Raw genomic sequence first — 15856 nt, forward strand, 5'->3', positions numbered from 1 at the left:
TCTAAATCTGATAGATTGGTTTGACTGCTCGAGTAGGAATTTAACATGTCAGACTCTTAAGTGTAGGACCAAAGGCAAAGTTCATGATAAAACTGATTTTGAATGAAAAGAAAAGATGTAAGGAAGGGAAAAAAGAAGGAGAGAGAGAGAGAAGGGAAAAAAAAATCCAAGATCATTCAGATCACTTTCATGGCCATAGTTTTTGTTAGTAGGTGGGGATATCTTATGATCCAAGATGCCTTCCTAATCTATTGCTAATTCTTGTCTACTTATCTGAAGTTCTTCGGGGGTTAGTTTATTTGTGTGGGTTTTTAAAAAAAATATAAAAGCAATGTATAATTTACACTAAATTTTTATATTTAAAAGGTGAAAAATATTAAGAAAGCAAATAACAGAATATTATTTCAATCGCTTGGAAAGGCTTTTAACTTTCATTTATTATGCTGTTCAGAAAATACAGATTAATGTCAGAGGGAAGCTGAGACACATGTGCCTAATGCATTGTCATCAGTCTAAAGTGTCTTTATTTGGACCTAAACCTGAGTACTCTTAGAAACCAGATCAAGGTTATGTGTTCTCTGGCCAATTGCAGTGGAGGAAGACGTATTTACAAATTCATTTATTATGCTTCTGTTTACCTTTTTATTGTTAAGGTTAATTAAGAGTTTAAAGAGAGGTTTTAAACTAATTGTAAGAGATTATCTCCCAGTTGATGCTGAGCTCCTGGTGTGAAATGCAACATTAATGAAATGCAAATACTTTCAAAAGTTGATTGCGCTAATCAAAGCAAAAAACCTCACCTAAATATTCTTTCTGTTCCAAATAAGTTCCTTGAAAGAAACACTGTAAATGCATTTGAAAACTTCTTTTAAATTCCCCATTATGAAATTAGCCTGAATGGCTTTGGACTTAGTACATGGAGATTCTATGCATAGGAAACTGGAAATTTCCATTGCTCTCAGACATAGGATGCTTTGCTGATTTCAAAAGGTTAGTCATATATGTGTGTCCTATTTAAAATTTAGACTCCTCTCCCATAGGATTTACTAAAAACATATTTTGGAGATCATTGTGAAATCACATATTCTTCAATATTTAAATAAGTGGAAGACTGCTTTGTTTTTCTGATAGATATTAATAGTTCATAGACTCATTAAATGGCTTGGGAAATGGATGTGGATCAGAGTTTGATGTTTCAAAGTCTCTGGTTTGAATTTGGTCACAACCAGGAAGTTTAGCTCCTTTTTCTTCCTGGATCCTAGTGAGGTACTTTTCACACCAGCTGTAATAACCCAGAGGACTGTCATGTGGTCCTTACCAGTGAGAGGCGGAAGGCAGTACACTACATAAGTGGGGATGAAATCCTCTCAGAGTTAATATTGGGTTAGGTTACCCGGACCTCAGCAGAAGTTCAAATCCTGTGCCTGCATTATACATACTTTGTATATGGGCATCTAACTGAAATTATTAACATGCAATTTATGCATGCTTTTTGGGGATGTGTTCTCTCTTTTTTTTTTTTTTTTTGGGGGGGCGGCACACAGGCTTAGTTGCTCCGTGGCATGTGGGATCTTCCTGGAGCAGTGATCGAACCCATGTCCTCTGCATTGGCAGGCGGATTCTTAACCACTGCGCCACCTAGGAAGCCCAGTGTTCTCTTTTTATTTGAAAGATTATGTAGAAATGCTAGATACACTTTAAAAAACACACATAATACTACCATCTTGAGATAATTAGTGTTTATTTTTGCAATTAGAGTTCAGTATTATATATAGTATAGACTTAGTGTAAATACTATTTTGTAATCTGCTCCTTTCACTTAAAATCATATAACCTAGTAATTCTTACTCAATTCATGCTATATTTTAATATAATTTCTCTCTTAGACACAGAGTTTGTAAAAAATAATTAAAAATTTCATAGAACCTGATTGTTCATATTCTATATGAAGAATAAATTAATCTCCAGATTTAAGTAGAAAGTGATGGTTTAAGCAGTAATTTAATCAATAATAATGTTTTTGACCCAATGTTGACTGAAGCGTTTATACTCTGATTAATTCCTAAAAGTGGCAAAAAGCTGTTTTGTTCCTTGGAGATTTTTCTGAAATGTTTAGAACCAAAATACGTTATGATTTCATATTTTGAAGCTTGGTAGGAAATATAAGTCTTGTTAAGGAAATATAAAAGAAAACCAAGTAATGAAAAGCAAAGGAAATGATAGACCTTTTGTGTTATGAAAAAGTAACTCGCTATTTCTGTTGGTACTATTATGTCAAATTAGTTATCTCACATGTGACATTCATTAAAAGGCATTTCTCTTGGTTAATCCTTGGATGCTCCTGTGTGGCAGCTCTGTCCTTGATCTGGTTCCAAAGAAGAGACTGAACACTTGCCCAAGTTTAAGCCTTCAGCAAGCAGAATTAGAGCCAGGGCTCATGATCCCTGTTTCTAAAAAGGAAATCTTACATGATATTGAAAACAGTAAAAAGTATAAGACTGGGAAACTATGTAAACATGCTTGTTTGATTCAGGGTTTGTCTCAGGTTCCTGAAGCAGGCCTGCACCTGAGGTCCACGTTCTGGGGTGTGCGGGTGTCCCCTGGGATGAGTGAGGCAGCTTGTTCATGCAACCCAGGGACAATGAGCATACAATTTTGCCAGAGAGGACAGTTTTTCTGACTTCCACAGCTCTCCCCTGGAAGAAGAGAGGAGGAAACCAAGACTCAAAGCAAATAGTGTGCATGTGGTCAGAATTATGGGATGGGAAACAGCCAGCACATTTTTTTCTGGGTGTCTTTTGTATCCAGAGTGGTGGCTGTATAATTTATCTTCCAAACTGGGACACTTTTGAGAGTAAAAGGGGAGTGCTATTAATAATGACATGAGGACAACAGGCACACACTGGGATTGTTCCTGGCAAACTGAGACGTATGGTTCACTCTATTTATAGCATGTCCTGACCTCCTTCATTCCCTCGAGGGTGTTAGAGGTGGTGATGTCAGGCAGGCAACTGAGTCACCAGAAGGAGCAAAGCATTCCCTGACAGGACACGACTGTCCTGGCAGGTGTCTTCTTTATCTACTCGTAGCCAGTTGAAAGAAGCTTGTCTTTGGCACACACACTCACTGCTAAGCTCAGAACTGTTTCCTTAGGCAAGTGAAAACACACACAAGCACCAGAGTTATTAAGACTCTTTACCTTGTACTGCTTTGGCCTTTTGGGTAGCAGCAATTTACCAAGTCCTGGAATTTTGACTGTTGTTTTAGATGAAGTAGCCAAGAACCCTTTCTGCAGAGACACCCCTTCCTCTGAAAGATAGATAACGAATGGCCTGGCTCTGCAGTATTGGTCTGGACTGCCATTTCCAGAGGGGGGCTGGGCTTCAAAGAAAACTAATGACAAGTGAAAGAGAGGCAGTGATCCTTATCCACAATTTCCCTCCCCCCAACCTTCTCCTCCTCCTCCTCCTCCTCCCCTCATTGATCGTGGTCACGGTGCTGCCTGACATCTGCTGAACGCATTTGGCTCATTTCTCCCTTTCACACTTTCAAAAATAGATCCTCGTCCCTCCCAAGATGTTGTTTACACGAGGGGCTTCATAACGGATTCTAACGGAAGACACTGAAAAGGTAACTTGTCAGAGGGGGAAGAGGGTGGCTGCTGGGGGTAGGGTTTAAGTGGGAATTAAGTGTGTTCAAGAAAGTGGAGCTTACAGTCCTAGAAATGAAAGCAGTGAGGTCCTCAGGTGGGGAACACTATTGGAAACCGAGCTGCAAGAAAATACATCCATGGAGTTAAGGGCAGTCTGAGAGCCTAGAGCGGGGCCCTTCAAAGATTATCGGGCATGTGGATCACCTGGGATCTTGTTACGATGCAGACTCACAATCAGTAAGTCTGGGGCAGGATCTGGGAATCGTCCCTCTAACACGCTCCCATGTGATTTCCATGCTGTTGACACTTGGCACATACTTTGAATAGTGAGGCTTTAGAGGATATGGAATGGAGGTCAGAAGAACTATGTTCTTGTCCTGGCTCTTGTTGCTCTTCAGGCCAGTTGGGTCATGAATCTCTCATGCAGCCATGTATCTAAGATTGAGCTAGTAATAGTTTCCCTATTTTACATCACACAGGGGCGTTTGGAACCTATGGTTAAGCAACACGCATTTCAAAAAGAGAAACAAAAATCACTGAGACAACAGAAAGATGCAAGTCTTCATATATAAAACGTTTCTAGAAAGAAAAGTTTAAAATGGCAGATGGATCACTGAACATGCAGTGCACACTGAAGGCTCAGTAATGAAATAGGGCCCAAATGTGTCCACTTTAAGAGTTAAATGTACATTAAAAAAAATCAACTTCTGAGTTTTAAAAACAGAAGTTGGAAATGATTATTTAAATCACAAAAATCACTTCCAAAGGATTTATCGGGTCTGTCCTTAAAAGTGAATTTTCCCTTGGAAAACTCATATTGAATTTTCTTAGATGAAGCAAGTATACCTCTGTTGTTCTTGCACTAACAAAAGAACAAACCAAAGAGATGGTCTCCAACCTCTACACATCACAGAGTCATGAAAACCTCAAGCTCTACAGCCTTTGGAAAAATCCCAAGCTGGGAAGCTCTAGGATCTCAGGAAGACACATAGACTTCTTGGGCTGACAGATGTGTCTTTGGGGTGAAATTTTCCATAGCTTGCAGTCATTTGTCCAAAAGGGCCAAATAGAAAATGAAGTTAGAGTTGAAAACTGAGTCAGATATTATCTTCCCCTCAGCTCTCAACTGTTTTGTGATTTGTGGGATTTGTACTCTGGGTGATTAGAAAGCAGAGCGGGAGATATTCATAAGTTTCCTGGCTTTAAAACCATACCACGTGTAGTGTTTTCCACACTTCCTTGGTGTTTGGCAGTCATTTTAACACATTATTCCTCACAACAACCTCTCAAGGTAGGTTGAGATGATCAAAACTGATTTGTCCCAAATGAAAATAGAACTCTAACCCTGCCAGTGGTTAGCGTTCTGCTGTTTACGGCTGAGCTCCATCTGTTGGGAATTTCCAAATAAGGAGATGGAAAAATTTCAAGCTTACTTAAATGTGTCAGCTCTGTGCAAGTCCCAGAGCAGATTTGCTCAATCAACAGATGGGATACAAGTATTTCTTTTTCATCTCTAATTCCTCAACATCCTTTCTTCAGCAATGTCATTTCTTGGTCACAGACACAAAGAACTTTACTTTTTTTTTTCCTTGTGCAACTACCATATATTTTATTTTATTTTTATTTTATTTTTTTTCTTTAAGAACTTTTATTGAGATACAATTGACATACAATAAACTGCATATATTTAAAGTGTACAAAGTGTAGAATTTGAAGGAATAGAAATGTTACTTTGGCCAAACCCTATAAGCCCAGTCTTAGTACTCATTTCATGTCTACATCCTGTTAGAGGAATAGACAGAAGGCTAGATGAAAGGGCAGAATCTCTCGGTCATGGTGAACAGGCTCTCTGTGTTATCATGTGCTTAATAAATTACTTAGTTTCAACCTCACCTTTTTATCCCAGGAAGCTTAATCCTGTTTAGGAAGGCCTGGCCATTTTACATGGTTTGAATGGCCCTCTAAATTTGGTTGAAAACAGCTTTTTAACCTCATTGGTTTCTGTATTGTGAGAAAACATTTCAGGGTTCTCTTTCTTTTCCTAACACAGAGTTTTAGAAGTTTTGATGATGTGGAAAACAGGTGGTCATGAACAATCTTTCAGATTGGCAGCCACTCAAGGCTCTCTTGCATCTTTTGTCACTTTTGGAAGTGTGTCCTCTCCATCATATTTCTAATGCCTTTTTAAAGCATGACTAAGCTGCTCTTAGATTAATTCTGTCTTTTCTGACCTGTAACACATCTGCTTGTCACTGGTATGTCAAAAGACTGGTCCCTATTTGCCTAAATGGCACTTTTAGTTTAAGTTGAGAAACTAGACTCATGTCAAACTACTGGAGGGAAAACAGACTCATTTTCTTTAGTATGTACACAAAATATCACTGAGGTCTCTACCTGCAGAGTTATGTATTCTAAACGTTTTAGAGGCTGTGAATTAAGATGGTCTCTGTTTTTTTATCCTATTCCCTATGGCTACACGATACTGAAATGTTAGACCAATTTTTGAAAGTTTGTAACTTTCCTAAACAGTTATCGAGTGAAAACCTTATTACTTATCAAGCATCTAGGATATTGCAAAACTCAATCATTAATATCAACTGCTTTTTTATTCTCACACCCTCTAACTTGAGAGCTACCTATAATGCATTGTCATGGTCTCACTAACACAGTGGTGTCCTTAATAACAGCACCACAGTACAATTAGACAAGGGTGCTATTCTCAACTCTGCAAATGCAGGCTGCTGTTTAAGAAAAATGTTTCAGTGAAAATCCAATCTCCTGTGCAAAGTAGAACTCCAATTTCATTAATTTGGGTTTGAGATGGGAAGTGGATTGACATTCATCTCATTTGGGATATTAATATTTGGCTTGCATTAGAGAGAGAATCTCAGTATTTCTAAGAAATGTTTTACCATATTAAGTCTTCAGACTGGAAACCCAGATGATACTAGTGAATTATGAAGTAACTACAGCAAAATGGTTATATAATAGATAAAATTGAAATCACCAGTACAGTAGACATTTCTAGAAAACATTAACAGCATCTTCAGTAAACTATAATAATCCCCCATGGTTCTAATTCCCTGTGTCTGCTAAGGAAAATGGACCACACCTTTGATTATCAAAAAAAAAAAAAAAAAAGACAGAGAATCTCTATTAGATGGGACTTTGCTTGTCCAGAATCTCAAAGGATGGAAGACATATCCCTCAAGAAATTGGGCCAAATACTCAAAAGCGCAATATTCCATGACAATCTACAGTTTGCCATTAGAGAAATTTTTTTTCCTTTCACTCTCTCATGAAGTTTTAGCCTCCTGTTTTTAGAAGCCATTCAATTTTATTCTCAATATTTAACAAGTAATACAGATAATTCAAAATCCCAGTTTCTCTCCTATGCATTTAAAATGGTACCATCTTTAGCACTTAAGTCTCTCGTAGAAATCTGGCTGAGAAAGGCTGATTTGGTTGATTTCATAATCTATAACTTAGGTACATTTCCCAAGTCCAATCGTCTCTTTTCTTAGATACTTAGATCTTTGATTTCTTTAAAATCTTAGATTTCAGTATACCCTAGAAATTTCTTGAGTATGGGATTTACGGATTTGCCTTTATTTCTGGTAGGGTCTTGAATGGAAGCATGTAATTCATATAGAACTTAAATGATAATATGTATATGGATTTTGAAAATAAGTGAGATGTCTTGGCATATAGTAAAAAAAAAAAAAAAAAAAGCTTGTCCCATTTTCACAGGTTGTTCTGATGATTTTTCTCACTCCTGATTAAAACCTACCTGAACTGGGATTCTTTTTCTGCCTTTGTCTTTTGGTAGAGAGTGGTAGAAGTAATAGTCTGTTCCATAAGTCTAATCTGCACCAATATTTTTTCATTTTTTTCTGTTAAACACTATTTGTGGTGGATTAAGAATATGCAATCATCGGTTCCTGCTTTTGTCATGTCCCTTCTGATTTTGCTCATTCTATTAAGATAGCAAAATTCATGGGAAGGATGGCTTCCTTAAAATAAAAGCCTGTTGGTAAAATATTTTTAGAACTCATTGCTCACAGCAGGGTGGCCGAGATCACTGATATTGAACAGGAATCAGTTTAATCATACAATACCAAGGTATTTCTCAGTGACTTATCTATTCATTAAATATTTTCTTGAATGCTAAATATGTGCTGGACACAGTGGTAAACAGGGCAGATGTGGTATTTCATCTATGGAACTTACAGTTGAGGAATTAAAATAAGTGCTAAAAGGAAAAGTACAGGGTGCTACCTAACTTTGTGTATATGGTTAAGATCATGTACTCAGAAATGAGTTAAGAGTGAAACACACAAAAATGAAATAGAAGAGTGTAGGATTATTTTGGAACCCTTCTAAGTCTTCCTCCTGCCATAGGACACACATACACACACTCACACACATACCAGTGTTGTAAGGATCTTAAAGTAAGGATGCATTTTTCTGGAAAGACATAATTATACTTTTAAACCCAATTTTCCTGGGTTTATTGCTAGTAACTGAGCTGAAGTAGGCTATTGTAAGTCTTGACTGGAAGTCTTGACTATGTGGTGTCCCAAATAAGTATTAATGATACAGCCTCTCTATTTGTAGAGTAGCTTTAGTTTTTTCTCTTTCTGGTCTGTCACTTGATCCCCAGAACCACAAACTCCTGTGTGGCTGACAAAATTGCACAAGAATGCAGGCACCAGAAGAGCACATGTCGTTCCATTTATAAGTCTATCTCATTCCAGCCCTCAGTTGAAAGGTATTTTGCTAATCTTAGAAGCAACTAGAAACATTTTCATTTGATTAAAATGAGTCCCCTTATAGCTGTTTTGTATCAGGTAATGGATAATTTGCATCCAAGTCTAAGAAACCTTTACTTTTCCTTTAAGAGAAATAAATCCATGGATGCAATTAACAGAAAACCACCAACTGCAAATTTCTGCCCAGTGGTATTCCTAGGGCTTAATTTCAGTCTCTGACGATGAAAAACAACTTTGAGTTTTTCTCAGCAAAAAGAACAGTCAGAAACAGTTACCTCTGAGGTCAGGAATACTGAAATTGGATAATTTGCTAGTTTATCAAGGAGATTTAAACATTTCCAAAATAATTGACCCAAAAGGCATTGTAAGCTGCTCAAGTACTTTTGAGTTAAAGTTATAAAATCAAGGCCAGTCAGGATGGAAATCTCTTGATTCGACAATGCTTGGTACTATCAACCAAGGATCAAGAAAGGCAAAGAAGTCATCTTAGGTTGTTTAACTGGTTCTCCAAGTACGCTGTTTAATATGGTATTCAGTGATTATCTAAAATGTGTTAGAATTAAAGTCAGCTGCCTAGAGTGAGGAAGGCAAAATGCCCTTTAGTTTCTTTGCAGATGCCTCCTTCTCTTCCTCCTCGCTCCCACAAGCTGGTGAGGTAGGCAGGACGAGATTAAATACTGTTTTAATTGGTCAGCTGATGAAACACCTGCTATCCACCATAGGCAGCTTTCTTCTCTCACCCCAGAAATAAATCATTACTCACTGTGTCCAACACAGAAAATACTTCTCCCCTCGCCTTGTTCCACTCTCCACTGCTTTGCCCTGCCCTTCAAAACACTGCCACCCTTTTCCAAGGGCCTTAGACTAATGGAAATCTGGGGCTGTAAGGGACCTCAGAGGTCATGTAGTCCAACCCGCCTGCCCCTGCCTGCCCCCATCCTGAGAGTTGCACCCATCTGGGGCACAGACTTACAGCTTTATGAAACTAATGCCTGTTATTCTCCCCGCTCTCTCCTTTGTCCCTACAGCGCCATGGCTACTTATTCTGCCACATGTGCCAACAATAGCCCTGCACAGGGCATCAACATGGCCAACAGCATTGCCAACCTGAGACTGAAGGCCAAGGAATATAGTTTACAGAGGAACCAGGTGCCAACAGTCAACTGAGGAAAAAAAATAATTAAACAGGCCTAAGAAGAAATCAAAAACCATAAGACACCTATCCTGCTCTGTCATTTCTACATCTGCTGGAAAAAAATACAAACAAACAAACAAACAAACAAAAAACAGAACTAAACTATTGGGACCATGGCAGAGAAAAGCAGGAGAGGAGCAAAATGAAAATTAGTTAACAAATGTTCCTCCTCCCTCTGGGATACCACCACCACTCGTTTCTGCGTGTGTTCATTTTGTTTTTCCTTCTATTCATATGCTTTGCTTCATATACTCTGAGCTTCTTCAGTTAAGTTCGGCCCACCCACCCCCATGATTGTATGGTTTTTAAAAGAATCTACAGCAGCCAAAGAAACCATATATGTATATATATTCAGAATAACTGCCTATAGTCTCCTCATGCATCTGTTTGAACCTCAGTGCCTTACTCTATCCTTCTTCCCAGTTCTATGTACAGAAGCTCTAGGAACTTCTGAAAAGCCAAAGTCTTTCTGAAAAGCCTGTGCCAGACATAATTCCCTTTCTCATTGCCTCCATCTCTGTTGGTCATGATAAAGTTGTTGCATCAGCTACTGGAAAAAAAAAAAAAAGCAATTGTATATAACATCCGGTCACTGGCCTGTCTGATCCAGTGTGATTGGCTATGTCTGGCTAATTCTAAGCTCTAAGCTCTAGGTCTACGCTCTAGATTTAAGCTCTAAGCTATAGAGGATAATATCACCATCACTACCACCCCTCACCCCTATCCAAGCAATCAGCCATCTTAAGTTAAAGATATTTGTTGTTTCCTGAATGATTTACTGTCATAGGCTATTTGATAGAAGACATATTTTTCACTTGAGAGAGAGACATTTCTCCTGGAAAACAGAGACTAAGTTGTGAAAGGCATGGCCTACATCTCTTTGGTGCCTTAAGGGTAGTCAGATGCACACTTATATATATACTGTATATATTTATATATTATATATATATAAAAAATATTCTTGCAAGCTTGAGTTTGCAGTTTCTCAAACACTACAAAGAGCAAACTTCACACCATTACCAGTGTCCTTATTTCTACAGTGATAAGACTTCTTATTAGGGATCTCATTTCCTTTCTTTCTCTACACAAATTTCTCATTACGGCCGCAGAGCAATTGATAGGGCAGCTGTTTGAGAACAGGTCTAACTTTCACATTAGGGTTTTAAATAAATTAGAAACTATTTGAGGTTATGGCAATGTCCTTGAATTTGGCACCTAAATTCTGGTGGAATGCTGATACCTCCTGATCTATATTGGGAATTACACTTAGAAGAGGGAAAGCTGTTTAGTCACCTGTCCTTTCCCCACTCAATAAGAATTTGAAAGATACATGTTTCAGTGGAATACTTAAAGGTTTCACTAAATTCAAAAATGTAAATGGCAATTGTGGGCTATTTTTATCTTCTAATATATTGAAATAAAGTTTAGTATCTAGGGCTAGGAGCCAAGATTGACCTTTTCTTTGTTTCTTTCTCTGTTTACACCTGTGCTTTTGTAACTTGTCAGGTAGGCTTGACCAAACCACGTTACCATGCTGTGCCTTGGTTTACCTGTTTCTGTAAAATGGGTTGAACAATACTTACCTACCTCACAGGGGTGTTGTGAGGCTCTAATCATTTGCTCCTTCCTTCTTTCCTGTATTCCCTGTATGTCCAGCACTTTGCAGCCATGGGAGGAAAGGGACTATAAAAGTATACAGTGTTAGTAAAAGGCTATGGTACCCAGAAGCCTTGTTTTCTAGCAAGGAAGTACTACCTTGCTGTAAATACTTATAAACTTGTATTTGGAAATGAGAAATAGGTTTTTATTTGCAGACCTCTCAAAAATCATGTCATTTGACCAAAGAATAATTTAAGACACACAGAAGAGACATATCTTTGAATTGTATTTTCATCCTGACCAATTTGGATTTCTAATAATCTTTAGCAGTAATTGAAAAGGTTTAGATTGATTCTGGCCAAATATGCCAACTCTGACTGACAGGCAAGGATTTGGGATTTAAGATGCACTTTCAGTACACATTTGATATTTTCCCTGGCATATCAGATTGAGTTAACGGTGGTATTTTTCCAGTCAAACAGCCACCGATCTGAAAATGTATTTCCAATGTTGATTCTGAACTTCTTTTAATAAGCAGGAAGCCCATCTTATGCATTTTGCTTTCATCAACTGATTCCCTCTTCTTTCAACGTACTATTAAAACATTTCTTACTGAATGGTTTATATAGGCTGGCTGAACAACACACATTACTGCTTCCTAAAGTATTCCTCAACTAATTCTTTTGTCCCATTAGCTACTGCAGACTATCAAGTTTCAAAGAAACAGTGTATCCTAACAGATTAAATCATTTTTTGTGACATGAGTGCAGTCAAGGAAATTGATGAACTTTTGGAGTTTGGGGAGAACAGCTAAAAGAGGATTTGGGTTATATAGTGCAGGGAAGAGCTATCATACATGAAAAGATTTTGCTCAAAAGGGGGGAAATCTTAGAAGAGGGAGTAAAGAGAAAGAAGATCATGTAAAACAAAGTCATTTGAAACTTTCATCCTGACATTTATTTTCAGTGGTGAAGAGAAAAGCCTGAACCCATAATCCCAGTGCTGGATGAAAGTAGGCAATTTTACCCAGTGCCTGGGCAAGTGCTGTCCAGGAATATCATAGAGTAAGTAACCAATGCTGTCAGCCTTAGGAGGCTTTATTATAGTGAATCAATACCACAGACATCTATTATGTAACCATCTGATGGAGAAATGTACACAGTGTACAAGCACTCAATTTTGTTCATTCGTTATTGATTTAAAAAATAGAAGTTTGATTTGTGATTTGGAGGAGTAGCCTTCTGGCTCCTAAACCAGTGTCAACAGGGGGCCTCAGGTCCACAAAGTTCAAAGGCGTATCCCTGTTCATTATCACTGATACCCAGATAACAGATGAATACATACAAACTATCTGTCAGTGTCCCCATTACCTCCCCAAATGAGACACCGATTTGTAGGGTACTTGGCAGGTTAAATCAAGCCAGAAGAGGTGACAGGATAAAAAAGGGAATGACATTTAGGGTATAAAGATCTCATAAGAAATGTAATATGTAAATTATATCTTGCTTTATGATGTAAAATATACATTGCGCTAGAATAGAAATGATTCCTTTTCAATAAAAAGAAAGAAGGATACTACTAAGTTTGCTGAGTCTGCTGGTTCTTTTCTCTTTGAGCTTCAAAAACAGATCTGCTAAGATCTAAGATTGTATTCAAAAAAGAGTGAAGGTGAGAGGGATTTATGAACAAGAGACAAATGAAGACAATGGTGGGAGAAGGAGGGGACTTTTTTAGTATAATGGGTAAGTGTAGAGCGGATCTTTTAGGAGAGTTTTGCTATTTTTTCACCCACATCTTTAGTATCCACAATAACAGATATCATTAGACAAAACAGATCTTATATAAAGCACAGCCTTTTCTTTTAGAAAAAAGAAGTAACAAAGTAAAATTCCTTAAGCACCTATTATAGCATTGGGTGTGTATAATTGGGGGAGGGGTGGTAGAAAAACTAAATAGGGAATCGAGTTCTTTTTCATACAAATTAAAATCTGATTTAGAAGGCAACTGCAGTATGAACAAATTTATGCTAGTTCAAGACAATAAATTAATGTGTCAAAGAAACAGAGCAGATGGGAGCTCAGAAGAGGAAGCAAGAAAAGACTGTGAGCTGGAATGGGAGAGGGTTTCGTGGAGGAACTGGGACTTGAGTTTCGTCAGCAAGGATCTGGGCAGGAGAAGGGGAAGTGACGGCTTTCAGGTGGGGGGAGTGGTATGCAGAAAAGAGGATGAAGGTAGGGATACAAGAATGAGGAATTCGTGTTCCAGGACCACGGCAAGATGGGCCTAGATGGCATGGAGAGTTTATTTTCAAGTGGAGTAGAAGAAATCACTGAAGATTGAAGCTGAGTCTTCATCTTTCAAGGTATTATGTGTCAGACAAAGGAGTGCGGACTTTTCCTCAGGCCATAGAGATTCATTGAAAGTTATCAAACAGGAAGAAAAAGTACCATGCAAAAAAATACTACTTTAGCAGGATTGTTGTGGTAAAAGAGTGAAGATAAACTAGAGTAGAACAGAAATTGGAAGCAGAACAGATAGAAGGGGAACAAAAAACAAAGGATGAGTAGGAAACATCTTGCAAGGAAAGAATCAATAGGACTTTATGATGGGAGAAAAGAATGGAGGCAAAGATAACACTGATTTGAAACTTGGGGAGTAGGGGGATGAATCACTGACAAAACGGACAAAAATCAACAAAAATGGGAGAGACTCAATTATAGGAGAAGATAATTGCAGTTTTAGGTGTATTATACCATTTGAAAACTGAAATGTAGGGACTTCCCTGGCAGTCCAGTGGTTAAGACTCCAAGCTTTCACTGCAGGGGGCCACAGGTTTGATCCCTAGTCAGAGAACTAAGATCCCGCATGCTGCGTGCCATGGCCAAAAAAAAAAAAAAAAAAAATGAAAATAAAAAAAAAAGCCTGAAATGTAAGTGTCCAGTAAGTGAAGAAGTAGGGCTTGGAACCAAGATCACAGATGGAGATAGAAGTTTGGGAGTCATCTTTATGGAGGTGACACCTTGAGGCACAAGAGTGAATAAGTTCTTCAAAAAGATGGAGTGTCATTGTGACTCAAATAATTATTTCAGTTAGTGGCTTTTGGAAGTAGTTTAGCCCAAGGAGAAAGACAGGACTTTGAAGAACATCCCCAATTAGGGAGAGGGCTACTGAAAGCAGTTTACAAGGAGCTTTTTGAGAAATAGGCGAGAGGTCAGCTTGTATGCTACCCCAGAGTTAAGAAAAGAGAAGTTTTCAAAAAGAAGGGAATGTTTAATATACTCAAATGCTGTAGAGCAGACCAGCTGATTGGGGATGGAGAAAAGGCCATTGGATTAGTGATTTTCTAGAGTGCAGTGTACTAGAATGCTAGAAGAAGAAGGTATATTTTGGCAAGTTATGGTAAGAATAAATGCTTTGAAAAAATGGAAGCAGTGGCTATAGACCACTTGCTTGAGAATTTTGGCATTGAAAGTGTATTAATAAGGATCCTTTCAGTAGCAGGTGGCAGAAACCTATTAACTAGTTCAAATTACAAAGAGTTTTACTTAAAGGACACGGGTTGCCCACTGAACCCAGGAAAATGCTGCTGGAGCCTGAGTAGCTCTTGGGATCTTAGACACTGGGGTGAGGCCCATACCCTTAGGTGTGGCAAAGTCCATACATCCTGCCCTGGGTCTTATCAGCACTCCACTGACTGTGCAAAGAGTCCATGGGGCCAGATGGATATGCCCACCTGTAATCTGCACCACTCATTGTAGACCATCCTTCAGGCACTTGGGATTTGGAATTTCCTTTTTGAATGATCTGAAACCCACTTTCAGGGTCTCCATAAGCCTCTTTACCTGGGGCTACTCTTTGTGGGGGTCGGGGTATGTAGATGGTCCTAGGATAAGCGTGCTGCAGCTGCCACCTGTATATTCACGTCTGCTTTTGGTTCAGGATGGGGCTGAGGTGAGAAAGGAAGTGAGTGGGCCCCAGGCTGGGGCTAGGGCCTGGTCCTCCTACACTGCCATGTTCTGGAAAGGAACTACAAAGCAAACAGTCTGAGAATTCTGAATGTGAACCTGGCTTTTCCGGTCATTATGGAGGGATTCATTAATGGAGGAGGGTGGAACACAATCTGTTTAACAGCTTGTTAGCTCGATTTAGAACATAAGTGTGTGGATGTGAATATATGGACCTTCATTTGGAGTCTTGCCTGGGTATGGCTCTAGCAGCCCCATGGTTGAGCAACCTGGCTTGGCTGCCTTTTGATTTAATTTCTGGAGAGTCCATTACCTAGAAATCAGTGCCAGAAAGCTTTCTGAGTCATAAATCTTGAATCTGAACCCATTCTGGTCCCATTTTGTTTTTCTCTTAGAAATAGGACTCAGACCTCTGTGCTTCTGTAGGACCTCAGCTTGAAGGCCTCTTTCAAATCTTCTCCCTTGGGACAGGGTGACAGGAGAGTTTTAAAAAGAGCTCCTCTGCTCCCTATCTGCCAGCACCCCAATTTGTTGTGATTTACATGGGTTGGGGGTTTGATACCTTACATCAGGCCTATGGGGAGAGAGAACAGCAGAGAGGTTTGAGAAGGGGCCAAGAAGGGAGATTTCAGTTATTGCTTTAGCTCCTCATAAGCCCCAGTACTTTCCATTG

General features: G+C 38.8%; 1 protein-coding gene across 2 annotated transcripts in view; it reads left to right on the forward strand.

Moving 5' to 3' along the window:
• Window positions 1–12791, forward strand: part of PRRX1 (paired related homeobox 1) — a 73326-nt gene extending 60535 nt beyond the window's left edge. Inside the window, exons 4-5 of one of the 2 annotated variants that reach the window (XM_057727957.1) lie at window positions 3559–3630; window positions 9453–9589. In XM_057727957.1, the coding sequence (XP_057583940.1) occupies window positions 3559–3613 (55 nt within the window). In that variant the 3' untranslated portion in view covers window positions 3614–3630; window positions 9453–9589. Of the gene's footprint in view, window positions 1–3558; window positions 3631–9452 lie in introns of both variants that reach the window. The other variant, XM_057727955.1, reaches the window with a different exon arrangement.
• The last annotated feature ends 3065 nt before the right edge of the window (window positions 12792–15856 follow it).

Source organism: Hippopotamus amphibius, chromosome 3, assembly GCF_030028045.1.
Source record: "Hippopotamus amphibius kiboko isolate mHipAmp2 chromosome 3, mHipAmp2.hap2, whole genome shotgun sequence".
Classification (NCBI taxonomy): domain Eukaryota; kingdom Metazoa; phylum Chordata; class Mammalia; order Artiodactyla; family Hippopotamidae; genus Hippopotamus; species Hippopotamus amphibius.